General features: G+C 46.0%; 1 protein-coding gene across 2 annotated transcripts in view; it reads right to left on the bottom strand.

Moving 5' to 3' along the window:
• LOC109925891 (DNA ligase 1-like) overlaps positions 1-12,761 on the bottom strand; it is a 27,968-nt gene extending 15,207 nt beyond the window's left edge. The window contains exons 1-3 of one of the 2 annotated variants that reach the window (XM_048617581.1): positions 12,547-12,761; positions 4,922-5,215; positions 2,561-2,748 (exon numbers count right to left, since the gene is read on the bottom strand). In XM_048617581.1, coding sequence (XP_048473538.1) covers positions 2,561-2,748; positions 4,922-5,083 — 350 coding nt within the window. In that variant the 5' untranslated portion in view covers positions 5,084-5,215; positions 12,547-12,761. The remainder of the gene's footprint in view (positions 1-2,560; positions 2,749-4,921; positions 5,216-12,546) is intronic. The other variant, XM_048617579.1, reaches the window with a different exon arrangement.
• Positions 12,762-17,182: the final 4,421 nt, after the last annotated feature.

Below are 17,182 nucleotides of genomic sequence, written 5' to 3'. Positions count from 1 at the left end.
AAAAGTTTAAAATCTGAATCTGTTGTGGAGCCATCGATAAGTGATTGATCAGTCAACAGCTCCATCGCTCAAATACCACTGACATGAGAGAAACACACAATTGAAGTATTTTGTCATAATATCATCAGGACAGAATGGCAAGAGTGCCAAATCTCAAAGTGAACAGTGTGGTTTCTTGTCAGCAATGCTCAAGTTCTGTACTGCCTGAAAGACTCTACTCCAGTTGTACTGTGTGATTCCCTGGATGGTAGACAGAAAACTAGATCCACTTTAGTCTTTCTTCATATTTTCTGTGACAATACTTAAAAGAGCTAGAGAAAATTTGTAACACAGGGGACTGTTCAGAACGCATCTCTGGTGCAATCATGCAAATGATTGAATGCGTGTTCCCTTGCTAAAAAGCGAGCAAAGTTCTGTCTGGATTTTACTAGAAAACTCTTGAATCCTATTTCCTATTGGCATTCCCATTTGCCACAACCACCTGGAAATAAACGTTTGATACAATTAAGGAGAAAAGTCACTATATACAGCAAGTGGCTTCATCATACGCAGCAGTGTAGAGGAGATGTCACTGAGATGGCCATCCATTTATTAGATTCGAATCCCTTCATGGCAGATGAATCCTCTAAAATCTGGGATTCAAAAAATGGTCTAATGGCGACTGTGTAACCATTGTTGCAAAAACCCATCCGGTTCACTAATATCGTTCAGGGAAGGAAATCTGCCATCCTCACCTGGACTTGCCTGCAGACCTTCGGCAATGATCTTACATTGGGCCATTTGAGATGGCCCAGAGTGCCAATCAGTTCAAGGGCATGAGTTGGGCCACAAATGGCAGCAATGCCTACACCCCATGGAGAAGCAACATGCTACAAAACAACCCAATCCCCTATTTTATAATGCCCACAAATATTAAGTCAGTGGTTGACAATTTAAAGATCTCAACCTGACACCTTGTGATCTATGGTAATACAAATTGTGAAGTAAAGTCGACCTTTCAGTTTTATTCTGTAAATTAAAGTGACCTGCAATTTCGCAACATATTGTAGTTATTTGTACATTGAAAGGTTTATAGCTGTGCAGTCCTTTTATTATTTTACACATTATTCTTAATGATTGTCTGTAACTATGTTATGAGTTACAGCAACTTGCTTTATTTGTCTTGTCACCGCAATCCAGCACCAGCTGCTAAAATGACATTTCAACAAACTGATTGAATCTCTGTCTAGCTGCACTCAGTTAGGAACACGACACATCACTGCTCCTTAAGGGGACTACCGAGTATTTTTTTTTTTTTAAAAAAAGTGCTGGGAGTTTCTGCTTTTGCCAACCTTTCTGCAGAAGATTCCAGATACCATCCCACTCCGCTGCCAACCCCCCAAACCAACCCCACCCACTGGGTAAAAAATTATTTCCTCATCCCTGCTCTAACCTTTCCGCTAAATACTTTAAAGCAAAATACTGCTGGAAATCTGAAATCAAAGCAGAAAGTTTTGGAGAAACTCAGGTCTGGCAGTATCTGTGGAGAGAGAAAAACATTTCAACTCCACTATGACTCCACTCCAAAAAAGTGACTTCTCCTCTTCAAGCCACTCGCTACCCTGATTTGGAAATATATTGCTGTTCCTTCAGTGTCGCTGGGTCAAAATCCTGGAATTCCCTCCCTCATGGCATTGTGGGTCGACCTACAGCACATGGACTGCAGCGGTTCAAGAAGGCAGCTCACCACCACCTTCTTGAGGTTAATTAGGGACAGGGTACAAACACTGGCCTGGCCAGTGAATAAAAAATAAAAAATCTGGACTCAAAATAAGAACTCTGTCTCGCTCTCTCTCTCTGTCTCCACAAACTGTTGCCAGACCTGCTGAGTTTCTCCAAAACTTACTGTTCATACTTTAAATCTAGACCCTCCAATCCCTCTGTTCAACTGCCCCCATTTACTGTGTCTAGGCCATTCGTAACATTAGAATTGCTGGAACTCTGGATCAAACACAGAGTGCTGGAGAAACTCAGCAGGCGTGGCAGCATCTGTGAAGAGAGAAATAGAGTTAATGTTATGAGCCCAGTCTGACTCTTCCAGTTTTGAAGAAGACGACACATTAACTCTGTTTCTGTCTCCACAGAAGCTGCTGGACCTGCTGAGTTTCTCCAGCATTCTGTGTGTTTGGTTCAGTCATAACTTTACAGATCTCTAGTTAGCCCTTCTTAATTGTCACATCTCTAACCGCGGCAGCAAAGTGCACTTCCAAGCTGCTGGCTCCAAAATCTCTCAATGACATCTGCCAGGAGACACTAACCAGTTTAGAATAGGTTGTGGCGCAGTGGGTAGTGTCCCTGCCTCTGGGTCAGAAGTTCCAGGTTCAAGTCCCACCCCAGGACTTACAGAGGGTGTGTCGTGGTATAACCAAACACCGATTGTCAATTGGTGAATCCACAGCTGGCAGTAGGAGTGGGAGGGTTGATAGTTGTTAGTGATAGCTGTGCTATGAAAGCCTCCTCATGTCAAGGGTGCTCCATGCATTGGCTCTTGCCATGAGTGAGTGCTACCTGTGTTGCTTACCTGGTGAGCTCCATGGGGCACCTATCTTCTGAAACTGTGCAGTTACACATCATCTCCCTCAGAGCATTGATGGGTCGGGCCAGCAGCATGACATTAGGGAGGTTGAAGTTCGGGCTTGTGGAGGTCACCCCCACGGTCACCACGGTTACCTGGTTATGGATGTTCAGCACTTCTCCCTTCTTCGTAACCTGCAAGGAAGAGGGAGAGCAGTGAACACGGCAACTCAAAACTCACTTCTGGTGCAGTGAGGAAATCTCCATTCCCCAGTACTGTAACCATTAACACACTTACAACAAAATCTATCGAGCTCAGTTTTAAAATTTGGTGTTGATGCCCAGTCACAATACACTTTTGATGGGAGGAGAGTTCCCAATTTCCATTCACAGAATCCCCACAGTGTGGAAGCAGGCCATTCAGCCTATCCAGTCTGGACTGGGAGGATGCCCTGTGGACTCAACAGGCCAAATGGCCTGCTTGCAGACTGTAGGGTTTCTGGGGATTCTTTTCAGGAAAACTTTCTATGTGGACTGCGATTTGGAATGTAGGACATGTTCGACATTCAGGTTCAAATCCCACCATGGCAGATCGTGGAATTTGAATTCCATAAAATAAACTCCAGATTTAAGAGTCTAATGATGACCGTGAATCCATTGTCGATTGTCAGAAAAACCCACCTGGTTCACTAATGCCCTTTAGGGAAGGAAACTGCCATCCTTACCTGGTCTGGCCTACATGTGACTCCAGGCCCACAGCAATGTCGTTGATTCTTACCTGCCCTCTGGGCAATTAGGGATGGGCAACAAATGCTGCCTGGCCAGCGATGCCCTCATCCCGTGAATGAATGTAAAGAGTATGGAGTATTTGAGGTAAACAGATATATTGATGGGGGGGAAAGAGGGTAGGAGTAAAAGGTAATGCTGACAGGATAAGCTAAAGAAGCTCATGTAACCCTGGCAGTAGACAAACTCTTGTGGTGAAAGGGTAGTGCTCCTACCTCTGAGCCAGGAAGCCCACTTTCAGATTCCACCTGCTCCAGGGGGAGGGTAACAATGATTCTGAACAGGCTGATTGGAAGATATTTATTAATATTGGCATGGCCCAATTGGGCTGAATGGCTTGTAAATTCTTTGTAACCTCCTCCATATGTTTTGCCTCTCGTTGTGGAGCTCTGGCCCCATGGCAGGTCTGACTTACAGCGTTGTGATCTCCACCAAGGACAGGGCGAGAAGGAAGGTCCCGAACATGACCCCCATCCAGAAGGGGGATTTAACCCCATGCAATTGGCATCGACCAGCTCCCCCAGGGAGTCCAGGCTGCTGTAGCACCATTCACTTTTTAACCCACCAGCGCACGGTGTTGTAGAGAAACGGGCAGGAACGGCAGAGGCCCCAGTGTTGTTTCTACCACACGGCTCAGACCAGGAATGGCTCACCGTCTGCTAGGAACGGGAGTCGGAAGAGTTTGTGGGATGACGCTTGACCTGTTTGGCTACATGGTGACTACATCTTCCTTGGTGTTCGACTTGTGGGTTGAGAATTTTTTTTTTTTTTTTTAAAATAACAGCACAGTCACAACATTTTAGGCAGGTGCATGGATAGGGAAGATTTAGAGGGAAATGGGCCAAATAACTTAGAATTATAGAATCTCGATAGTGCAGACCCATTCGGCCCACACCAATCCTCCGAAGAGCATCCCAACCAGACCGACCACTTTACTCTATCCCTGTGACCCTACATTTCCCACGGCTAACCCACCTATCCAGCACATCCCTGAACACTATGGGCAATTTAGCATGGCCAATCCACCCTAGCCTGCACATCTGTGGACTGTGGGAGGAAACCGGAGCACCCGGAGGAAACCCACGCAGACACGGGGAGAACACGCAAGCTCCACACAGATAGTCTCACAAGGATGGAATTGAACCCAGGTCCCTGGCACTGTGAGGCAGCAGCGTTAACCATTGAGCCACTATACCAGCACTGAAATTGGAGCATTTCAGTTGAGGAAACCTGGTTGACATGGACAAGTTGGGCCAAAGGGCCTATTTCTGCGCTGTGTGACCTACAACCATTCATGGGGTTGTGGTTATCACTGGCAAAGCCAGTATTTATTGCCTGCAGAAGGTAGTAGTGAACTCCTTCTTGAATCACTGCAGAATTTGCAGTGTAGGTAGACCTACAATCCTGGGAGGGTGGGAGTTCCAGGATTTTGACCCTGAAGAAATGGCAATATATTTCCAAGTCAGGGCAGTGTGTGGTTGGAGTGGGATTTGAACCTGAAGTTTCTGGCAGTGATGCTCCCCCACTGCCACAAGGGATGTCCCTCCCTATGGTGAGTGTTTGGTACTGAATTCTTCCTTACCTGAACAAAGTCACTTTCAAAGATGGGAGCGTATTTGAATGGATCATATTCACCATAGAAGAGATGCTGTTGGAGGGCCCCTGGTGTCGGTGTATCAGTGCAGATCTTCTGCTTGGCAAGGGGGCTGCACAGTGGCATGGTATCCAGACCCGACGAAACCATTTTACTTCCCTACCTCTAAAGAAGTGACGAAAAGGAAAAGCGTTTGAATATTCTCCCACACGACTGCGGCAACGCAAAATAAAAGCAGAAACATAAAATGAAATTGCAGTGGCCGCTGGCAACGCTTAGCATCTGTGGAGAGAGTGGAAAAAAAACAAGTTCATGTTCCAGGTCATGAGATCTTCCACCCATTACAAATAGGAACAAGTACAGGCCATTCAGCCTATCAAGCCTGTTTGGCCATTCAGTAATATTGGGGCTTTAGCTCCACTTTCTTGTGAGCTCCCCATGTCAATCAGAAATCTATCCAACTTGGCTGCGAGTATAATCAGTGATGCAGGCTGTCTTCTCTGGGGAAGACAACTGCATACTCTAACCACCCTCTGAAAGAAAAAGTTCCTCCTCACCACTTGAATAAAGAACACGTGTTCTGAAGCTGGGACCCGCGGTTCCATATTTCCCCACAAGGGGTGACATCATCCCAGCATCCGTCTTGTTAAACCCAGGCAGTGTCTTCTATGTTTCAACCAGATCACCTCTCCTTTTCTCTGAACTCCCCGATGGGCATGGATCAAATATGTCCCCTTCATCCCCAAAATCAACCTCATAACCCGTCTTTGAACTAACTCTAATGCAAGTATGGTCTTTTCCCTTAAGGAAAGATAAAGTGGAGAAACTGTGTTAGCTCTGACTCTAGCATTGGCAGTTCTTACTATCTCTGGAGAAGAGTATGTTTGATTGTTTAGCAAATGGACTTTGGTTGAAAGAGGCATTGCCTGGGAAAATGCAGCAGTTGTAGGAGGTCGAGGGGTGACCTTATTGAGTTTTATAAAATCATGGGACAGATGGATAAGGTGAATAATGAGGGTTTAGGGTGGGGGGGGCATATTTTTAAGGTGAGAGGTGAAGGATTTAAAAGGGACTTGAAGGGCAACATTTCTTTTACCCAGAGAGTGCTTCATGTGTAGAATGAACTGCCAGGGAAAGTGGTGGATGCAGGTACAGTTACAAAGTTTAAAAGACATTTGGATAAGTTTTTAAAAGGAAAGGTTTTAGAGGGACATGGGCCAAATGCAGGCAGGTGGGACTAGTTTAGTTTGGGATTATGGTCGGCATGGACTGGTTGGACCGAAGGGTCTGTTTCCATGCTGTATGACTCTGACTCTAAGTGACAGTTAACTGCCAAGAACAAGAAAGGGGAGAGAAAGATAAACACTACTTTACTAATGTCTTTTAATATATTCAGTAAGTCAAAATAGCACCAGAGCACGGTGACACTGAACGTTCACGCATCAATGTCGAGGGACATTCATGCGACTCTTGATAGGCACTTGGATGATAGTGAAATGTAGGGTATGCGGGGTAGTTTGATCTTAGAGTAGGATAATAGGTCGGCACAACATCATGGGCTGAAGGGCCTGTACTGTTCTATGTTTTATGTTCTGAACACTTTTCACTGTATTTTCTTTTAAAATACCGGTACGACAATAAGTCATTGAATTCAACTCAATCATTCAATTCAATTCAAGCTTTGGTTAAATTTGAATCAGACAAGTTGACTCTGCTGGGTTCTGAGGAAGAAATCAGAGAACGGTCACAGCTGATGAAAACCGATACACACACTGCACCTGTTTCACCTGAACAAGAGAGAGACAATATTACACTCCTCTTTTTCAGTGCAAAAACATTTTTCCCCTTTATTGGTATTCTTGCAAATTGTCGAGGAATGCAAGATGAAAAGTTTCAATGAAATGCGTCTTTTTTCAGCAATACTCAAAAGGGAAGGGCAGGATAATGTGGAAGCAAGGGGATACGAAAAGGCAAAAGGGGTGAGGACATAAATCATAAGGAGAGGGCCATGTGGCCAATAAAGGAAGTAAAAATGGTGTAGGATTGAGCAAAAACCCCATCATCATGGACAAGACCCTGGGCTTTTCAAAAGTAAAGGGGGACAAGCTGGGCAGAGCTCTTGGAAAAATACAGAAACACAGAAATGGCTGCTTGGAACTATTGGTCACTCAGAGATAGCAAGAACTGTAGATGCTGGAGTCAGAGTCAATACAGCGTGGAGCTGGAGGAACACAGCAGGTCAGGCAGCATCAGAGGAGCAGGAAAGTTGACATTTCGGGTTCACAGCCTTCATCAGGACTGGGGAGGGGGAAGGGAGCTGGGAAATAAATAGAGGGAGGAGGGATATGGCTGGTGGAAAGTAGGTGGGATGATGATAGGTGGATGCAGGCAGAGGGTATTGGGGATAGGTCAGTGGAATGGGTGGGGCGGATAGGTGGGAGAGAAGATGGACAGGTTGTGTCAGGTCAAGGAGGCAGGGATGAGAGGTAGGATTGTACATGGGATGAGGACGGGAGGGGGAGATTTTGAAACTAGTGAATTCTATGTTTAGGCCATCGGGCTGCAGGCTCCCAAGGTGGAATATGAGGTGTTTCTCCTCCAGTTTGCGGTTGGTGTCATTGTGGCACTGGAGAAGGCCCAGGATGGACATGTCACCAGGGGAGTGGGAAGGGGAGTGAAAGTGGTTGTCAACTGGAAGGTGTTGTTGATCACAGCACACAGAGTGTAGATGCTCCGTGAATGGGTCACCGAGTCTGCATTTGGTCTCACCGATGTAGAGGAGGCCACATAAGGAGCGAAGGATACAGCAGACCAGGTTGGAGAGTGTACATGTGAACCCCCTGTCGGATATGGAAAGTTTGCTTTGGGCCTTGGATGGAGATGAGGGGGGAAGCATAGGGGCAGGGGTAGCACTTCCTGCGGTTTCAGGGAAAGGTACCGGAGGTGGTGGGCTTGCTGGGGAGTGTGGAGCAGACAAGGGAGTCGCAGAGAGAGCGATCCCTACGAAAGTCAGACAGGGGTGGGGAGGGAAATATCTCTTTGGTCGTGGGGTGTATTGTAAGTGGCAGAAAATGATACGCTGGATGCGGAGGTTGGTGGCGTGGCATGTGACATATCCATCCTGGGCCTCCTCCAATGCCACAATAGTGCCACCCGCAAACTGGAGGAACAACACCTCATATTCCGTCTTGGGAGCCAAAGAGCCCAAAGGTCTCAACATAGAACTCACCAGTATCAAAATCTCCCCCTCCCCAGTCCTGATGAAGGATGTAAACCCGAAATAACCACTTTCCTACTCCTCTGATGCTGCCTGACTTGCTGTGTTCCTACAGCTCCACGCTGTATTGACTGGAGCCATTCTTCAGCCTGGAATTCCAATTTACACCTGCACTCTAACAGAATGATCAACCAAAACCTAACAATCTAGATTGAAACTAACGTTAACAGATACCGAACATTCAACTTCAATCAAAACCCATTTACACATAATTTAACTATTAGTAATCCAATTCACTTCAGAAGTAGACACCGGAAACACAGTGGACAACACAGATTTGAGGGGAGATAACGGGGCACACATTCTGTACAACTGCTAGCCCTGATCTGACCTGAAGTGAGAGCCTTTTTCAACAATAAGCCTTTGCACAAACAGCATCCCCCCCCCCCCGCCGAGGTTTCCAGCCCCAACAAGCAGCTTCGGAACCAAGAACCACAGATGCCGAACAGACAAGCTGAATCAGGGTGCCGAGCCACGGGCATCATCGCAACAAAGGGCATCCAACAGGGGAGCAAGCCAAACAAGTGCTATGTGAACAAAAGCTTCCAGACACAGGCCTGTTCTGGAGCAAGACAGAGTCAACAGCAAGAACCTCAGCAACCAGGCACACTTTAAAACCACGTTTTCCTCAGCAGTGAGTTAAAACTCCAGAGACCCCAAAGTTCCGACCTAGCTAGAAGGGAGGGGAAGGCATGTGGTAACAGTGCATGGGATCCCAAGGGTAGGAAACCTGATTAAAGTTTCTGTGATTAAAACTGCTGTTTAGCTTCCAACTGGTGTTTAAGTTAAGTGTACTTCATGACTGCCCTCTGTATAATTGATAGCATTAATCTTACTGTTTAGTGTTTTTAAAATTTGTATTTCTTGCATTATACTTTTTTAAATAAATGCAAAGATTCTTTTGCCCTGAAACACTTGTCTACTCTTCTTCATTTCACATTCCCTAAATAGGTCCAGTGTCTAGAACCAGGGATCTGGGAGTGATTCGAACCACCTAAATTCAGCAAATTACTGATTGCAAACCAGAACTACATGATCGATCACCAGAGTTTATTGGAATAGATCAACAGCAAAACCAGCTGCAAAAATCCTGGCCTGGATTTTATAAGATGGCATGGTCCAATCTCACCCTGGACTGGCTAAAACATCAGTGCAGAACCTGCCCAGGGAAGGAATGGCCACTTAATGGTTAACTGACCAATTGGATGGCCAGAGATAGTAGGAACTGCAGATGCTGGAGAATCTGAGATAACAAGGTGTAGAGCTGGATGAACACAGCAGGCCAAGCAGCATCAGAGGAGCAGGAAGGCTGACGTTTCGGGCCTAGACCCTTCTTCAGAAATGGATGGCCAGCAGTGCTGTGGTCTCAGCAGCGCTAGGCAGGTGCGGTGGCCACTGCCGGGACTGCAGGTGACCCTCCAATGAAAGCAACTACTAGCGCCAAGCTCCATGGTAAGTGAGGGGCTGGGGGAAGAGTAGGGGATATGAAGGAGTGGCTCAGGCAGGCTGACTGGTGCCAGCAAGGGGTCAGGGGAGAGAATGGAAGGTTTGAAAGGCTGGGGTTGGGAAGTGAGGGGGGGGCGGGAAAGAGAAGAATATTCTTCAGGGGGGAACATAGGGGTGACATCAAGGCGGAGGGGGCACGCTGTGGGTGTCCAGGGGATGACCCATGAAGGAGGTCCTGCCCTTTTTGGCCCAACCCCAGCTAAAGCCACCAGTTTCCCTTATGGTCAACTCAGTCTGCGGTGAAATTGTGACAGGACAGGAAGAGTCCCAGCAATGAGCCACCCAAGGCCGTGTGAACTACCCCTTCATCACTGCTCAGGGGTAGGGTTAGGCAGGTAGATGGCAGGAAGACTGGTCACTGGATTCTGTAAGACCCCCATCTCCAAGCCTAGCACAAAACCCAAGCCCAACAGACAGATTTCTTATTCTCAATGATCCCAGCACTAGTTCCGAGGAAGGGTCACCAGGCCTGAAACGTTAACTCTGTTTTCTCCTTCACAGATGCTGCCAGGCCTGCTGAGTTTTTCCAGCAACTTTGTTTTTGTTCCCAAACTAACATCTCTGGGCCTTCTAGAGAGCTCCAATCCATACAGTGAGGAGTACAGCTTCAGACGTTGCTCGAACCAACCAAAAGCCCTGTCCCAATCCCATTCCTCTGTCCTGGGAGAACAAAAGGCTGAAGGATCTCCTCCTGTGCCATTACCATCCTACACTTAGCAATAAGCAACAGCATCAGTGTTGATATCCGAGTGTTGCATAGGCTCCATAGAAAGGACAGGAGATGGAGGCCATTTGGCCCCCTTTGCATCAGTGCTGGCTCTTTTGAGGATGAATCCACTTCCTTTCTAATCCTGCACATATTTCTGCCCATCAACACCCCTTTGAAGGTTACTATTGAACTCCTCACTCCCATCAGTCAGAATGTTGCACATCCTAACCCCATGTTGTATCTAAACCAAAAATCTCTTCAAGTTTAAGAAAGGAATTTTCAAAATAAACAGAAGCAGTCCACTGATCCCACAGTGACCCTGGTTCATTTGGACGTGGGTGAAAGGCAGGGCCTAGCGATGGGAGTGTCGCTCTGCAATGCCCTACCTCGTGGAATAGCTTGTCCAAGGAACCACTGAAAGGTCGGAGGGATTTGTGGAAAACCCACAGACCCAGAAAGGAGCAGATATCAGCAGCTCAGGCCAGCAGGGAATAAATCTGGGTGGATAGGAGCAGGCTGCAGAAAATACGACTGTTCGGAACGTGATCAATAAATTAAAAATCAGTGAAGCAATATGTACTAGTAGGCCACTCAGCCCCTCAAAACTGTTCTCCTATTTACTAAGATCGTGGCTGATCTGATTACTCCACCATTTCACCTATGCCCCACTGATGACCTTTCAGCCCCTCATGAAACAAAAATCTACCTACTTCTGCCTTTTTCAAAGACTCTTTTTCAAAGGACTCTCTTTCAAACACTCTCAAAGGCAAAGACATAAGAATTCTATGATTCTATGACTTCCACTTCCTCTATCTCTTAAGGAAGACACTTCCAATACGTGTTTGTCAGTCGTACACTGTCGTACATTGGTTTGTTGCAAAAGACTTCAGTTATTTACTCTTTCCCTTCTCCATCCCTGATGCCACGGATTCTGTGTCTTCGGAGGAAGCCCACAGCAGCAAGAGTACGACCAAGTGACCATACCCTATGCTGCCAAGGGCTATTTCACTACAGAAGGCTTCGCTACCAACCTTCCCAACAGCCATGCTTTCCAGTGGTGAGAGGACACTGGACACCCAATTAGGGTCAGGGTTAACCTCCTGATGGACTCCTCCTCTCTCTTGCAACCCACCTCTCCCAACTCCCATGCCCTGTCTTAGAGATGTCCATCAGATCCCTCTCCAAGCTCTCCGCTGGAAAAGGGAGAAAGTTCCTTGGGGTGGGGGGAAGGAATTGCATCAGTGTGACTGGGGCATTAGTGCAGTGGAAACTGTGCTTGTGCATCAAAATAATGACTGAGAAGAATTTAGAGGTGGGTGGAAGGAGTGGTGGTGGTGGTTTGGGGATTAAATCAGGTGAATGGGGGAGGAAGGGGGAAAGGGGGATAGAGGGGGTGAATGGGGGGAGAGAGTGGCAAAATGGGGGAGAAGGGGAAATGGGAGTGGAGAGAGGGAGAATTGGCAGAGAAGGGAGAATGGGGTAGAGAGACAGAGAATGGGGGCACGAGAGGTGAAATGGGGGAGAAAAGTCAAAGGGTGGACAGAGGGGGAATGGTGGAGAAGGGGGAAGGGGGAATGGGGATGGAGAGAGGGAGAATGGGGGGGGGGAAAGAGAGGCAAAATGGTGGGGAAAGGTCAAGAGGAATGGACAGAGAGGCAATGGGGAGAAGAGGCAATGGAGGAGTGAGTCAGAATGGGGGAGAGGTGGAAATGGGGGAAGAGGGGAAATGGGGGTGGAGGGGAGGGAATGGGAAGAAGGGGATTGGAAGAAGAGAGGATGAATTGGGGGGAGCGAGGATGAATTGGAAGTGGAAGTGGAAGTGGAAGTGGAGAGAGGGGAATGTTGGAAGGCAGAGAATGTGGGAGGAATGGGGTAGGGGGAGTGGGAAGGAGGGATTGGGGAGAGAGAGGGAAATGGGGTGAGAGGGTGAAGACCAGCAATGGGGGCATAGAGGTAGAAAATGGTGGGGGGGTGGGAAGGAGATAATTCCAATTTTTAACGTGGCTGTCAATACCTCTCCCTCAAACAAAAGCAAACACACATTGAAGTTCCAGAGAGAGGGAGAGTAAGGAAGGGACAGCAGACAATCACTGAATGTACCAAAGTGGAGATGGCACTCACCCTCTTAAAGGAACCACTCCGACTGGCACATGAAGAGTTAGGTCGTGCAAGTTGCCGCCTTCGCTGCGCCTAGATGAACCCCGTAGTGAACCATGAACAGCGGTCAGGAGGGAGGGACGGGCCGATAAGACTCTGCTGAGAGCTCAATGAGAAGTGAAATCTCCAAACGTGGTCCCCACCACGTCAACGGGGAACACCCCCACAGTGACGTAATGCCAACACCCTGTCGTCATGGGGTTGTGACGTCACCCAGCTGCTTCCCTCCTCTCTCTGTTTTTTTGTCGCATTCAAAACTTTCCAAACTTTTCTCTCTCTGTGTGGAGTTCACTCTTGGTAAACTCTTCCCCTACCCCCCCTCCTTACAACAGGAGCACAGCTCAGCGCCCCTCCTCCCCTCATCATGTCCCTTTAAGTCATTATTGTGTCATTTTTGTTTAATCATTAATTTAAACAAAATGAAACATTTAGGGAGGATGAGGACGTTGCATTTACCTGACCTCCAGCGTCCTTAGCTTTTCACACACATGCCCAGATAGTTTGGTGTGGGCCATCACTTTGTTCTTTTCTCCAGTGCCAACCTCAGAATGTTTTTGATCCAAGCATCTATTTTGTTTTGCTGAGGTTGGGGGTGGAGTATTGCATAATTAATGATATGATAATTAGAAAGGGGATGATGTCACCAGGGGGCTGTCACGAAGTGAAAGTCTTGCCAAGGTCTCTGTGTGTAGGGGTTACAGAGTTAGAACCAGGCCCAGGTAAGGTAATCTGATCCATCACAATTCCAGATGAGATGGCTCAAATCATCAAGTCCTTGGTCAAAGATAGATGAACTAATTCCCCTACTTTATTCACCCCAGTTAACTTACAAAGGGCCCCTTCCCATTTCTCCCAGACCCAAATGGATTTATGTTTTAAAAGGAACCCATTTAACCAGACTTTCTTGAGGTAGCAATAGAGTAAGTTTATTAGTTACTGATCAGGAGAAGAAATACTATCACAACACACATACATAGATCAGGAATAAGAAGCAAGCAAAATATAAAAGTTTTTCAAACAAATATATGGATCAATCTCTGCATCATTTGTGAAAATGTATTTAGCAGAACATAGAATCTGTACAGTGCAGAAAGAGGCCATTCAGCCCATTGAGTCTGCACCAACCCTCCAAAGAGCATCCCACCACCACTACCCCATCCCTGTAACTCTACATGGGTGATTTTTTAAACTGTCGTTAACCCACCTAACCATTTTTTTTCCCCCCACACACCCAATTCACCAAGCCTGCACATCTTTGGACTGTGGGAGGAAACCAGAGCAAACTCACACAGACACAGGGAGAACATGCAAACTCCACACAGACAGTTACCCAAGGCTGGAATTGAACTCAGGTCCCTGGTGCTGTGAGGCAGCAGTGCTAGCCACTGAGCCATGGTGTCACCCCACTTTGTGGCACTCACATTAGACGGTGCTAGTAGTGTTGAAATTGGCAGTTGGACAGTCAATTTTGAGACTCTTGGCTTTCTAGGCTGATTGAAACTCTTTTATCCTGGTCCCTTTTGACAGTGACTGACTGACTGGTGATACTCAGACATACACAGTATCTCACCTTTTTTACCTGCAGTGCAGGGGTTTTTAAATGGTTGTACTCAAGCTACAACCTTCATAGCACACTACTCCACACATTAGCACATCAACCTAACCCACTTACAGACCAGAGGTTGTATTTTTAACCAACAAAAACAGAAATTGCTGGAGAAACGCAGAAGGTCAGCATCAGTAGAAAGAGAAATGGAGTTTACCTTCTGAGTCTGGTATGGCTTGTCCTCAGAATACTTCCTCAGTTTCAAAGAAGTATCATTGGATTTGAGCTGTAAGCTCTGTTTTTCTCTTCACATATCTTCTGAGTTCCTCCAGCATTTTCTGTTTTTATTTACAATTTCCCACATTTGCAATACTCTGCTATTCTGCTGTGTGTTGGAATAGTGGAGTCTAACGGCAAAAAAGGTACGAATTAGGGTATACAAAGGGCTACATACAGATTAACTGAGGAAGCCAAGCTACGACAGGAGTTAAACCATGAGATATCCAGTTTGCATCCAAGAGACAAATTGCATAAATTCTTTAAGGATGAGAAACCTGGAACTGTGAAGAAGTAAGTGGAAGTTGAGATGTGACCTTATAGAAGTTTATAAAATCATGAGAGGTATAGATAGGTTTAATGGTAGATATCTTTTCCCTAGGATGGGGGATTTCAAGCCTAGTGGCATATTTTTAAGGAGAGGGGAGAGAGATTTAAAAAAGATATGAGGAGCAATTTTTTTACACAGTGAGTGGTTTGATTAGGGAATGAACTTCCTGAGGAAATGGTTGATGTGAGCATATTTACAATGTTTAAAAGACATTTGGTTATGTACATGAATAGGAAAGGTTTGGAGGGGTATGAACCAGGAGCAGGCAGGTGGGACTAGTATAGTTTGGGAATATGTTCAGCATGGACTGGTTGGACTGAAAGGCCTATTTTTGTGCTCTATGGCTCTGTGAACGTACACAGGTCACTAAAATTACATGATCGACAATCCTGGAGTTACATTGAGAATTCAATAATAAAACTTAGCGAATTACAAGAGAAGTTGAGCTGGTTATAATTCTCTCCAGGGGTTAACAGACTGTACCAGACAGGTAGAAATGCACTGTCACTATTTTTTAATATCATATGAATTCCCTGCTTTTCTTTTGATATTTGCAACATACATCTGCCAACTCAGGCTCTTCAATGAAGAGCCCTATGGCTTAAGACTAGTTAAAACTCTCGACTGTTTCATTTCAGTGCTGTCTGATTATTGTTGTGACAGCAACCATGTTGTATTTTAATCGCGGTCGCATTGTGAGTGTTGCAGATTCTGCCAGCAGAGGGTACTGTTCACCAACTCATGCATTCAACACTGCGCAGGATATACTGAACGAATCTGAAGACTATTTCAGGTTGCACTCTCATTGAAGAATTTGGGCAGTTTAATTTCAGATTGTAAGGGTACCTAGAAGTGATTTACATGTTGGAATCAAAAGAAGATGTTTGCAGATTGAATACTAGAAACTCTGGAGGGAGTTACAGGTTGGATTCTAAGCGATATGGGCTAAAGTTACGGAAGAGATTGTAGAACCTGTGATTTATTTTAAAAATGTCCATTCATTGGATGTGGGCATCACAGACAGACCAACATCTATTGCCATCCCCAGTTACTATTGCAAAGGTGATGGTGAGCTGCATTATGCATGTGGTCTAGGGACACTCACAGGGCTGTTAGAGAGGGAATGCAGATTTTTGACCCAGTGACAGTGAAGGAATGGCGATATGTTTCCAAGCCAGGATGGTGTGTGGTTTGGAGGGGAACTTGCAGGTGGTGGTGTCCCCATGTATCTGCTGACCTTGTCCTTCCAGGGGTAGAGATCACTGGTTTGGAAGGAGGTGTGGTGAATTGTTAGAATGAATTTTGTCCATGGTACGCACTGCTGCCATTAGTGGTGGCGGGAATGAATGTTGAATGGGCAATGTTCCCACTAATTATTTTATCTTCTGCGTTGACCTCTGAGGTCCATTGTTGGAGAGGTCCATGCATTGCAGTGACTTCTGGAACTGCATTTAAATGCTGCAGATGGTGTCAGCATGGCAATAGCCATGTGCAGACTCTTGGAGCCACTACACATGTACACACACCTTAGAGGGAATATTGGTGATAAAGTGCCAATCAAGCAGGCTGCATTGTCCTGGATGGTATCAAGCTTCTTGAGTGCTGTTAGAGCTGCACTCATTCAGGCCAATGGAGAATATTCCATAACACGCCTGACTGGTGCCTTGTGGATGGTGGAGAGGCTTTGGGGAGCCAGGAGTAAGTTATTTGCTGTCTTAGAGCAGGGGAGATAGGGAGAGCCTTAATAGGCCTGGACATAGATGGTAATATAGTCAAAATGTCACTGGATTAGTAAAGCAGATGACCCAGGGATAGGGATTAAAACCCCATACAGTCAGCTGATGAAGTCAGGTAATAATAATAGAAACGTAGAAAATAGGAACAAGAGTAGGCCATTCAGCCATGTGAACTTGCTTCTATCTGGAATTGGAAGTTAATCTCAATGATAGTGACCATAGAAGCTATCATCATTTGTCATAAAAACCCATCAGGGTTACTCATGCCTTTTAGGGAAGGAAATCTGCCATCCTTACCTGGGCTGGCCTACATGTGACTCCAGACCCATAGCAATGTGTCTTAACTGCCCCCTGAAATAGTAGTGCAAGAGCAATTAGGGTTTGAATGCCACTGATGCCCACATCCCATGAAAGAATTAAGAATGAGAAAGAAGTGCCCAGAACTACAATAGTATTTAATAGTACAATCAAACAGTTTTCTTTGGCAGGAGGGACACTAACCAAATAGTACAGATTTGATGGTTAGAGACCAGAGAAACAGGGAGGAAAGGGGAGTTTTTATTTCTATTACAGTTATGATTTGGAACATACTGCCTGACGGGATTACGGAAGGTGATGGAAGTCATTTCCAAGAATAGCAACATCTAATACCGCATTCATATAATCCCTAACAGCATTACCTTCCCTAACAGCATTACCTTCCCTAACAGC

The sequence above is a fragment of the Rhincodon typus genome, chromosome 37 (genome assembly GCF_021869965.1).
Source record: "Rhincodon typus isolate 14 chromosome 37, sRhiTyp1.1, whole genome shotgun sequence".
Classification (NCBI taxonomy): Eukaryota; Metazoa; Chordata; class Chondrichthyes; order Orectolobiformes; family Rhincodontidae; genus Rhincodon; species Rhincodon typus.
The sequence above is the reverse complement of the archived record's forward strand: the minus strand, read 5'-3'. Positions and strand labels throughout refer to the sequence as shown.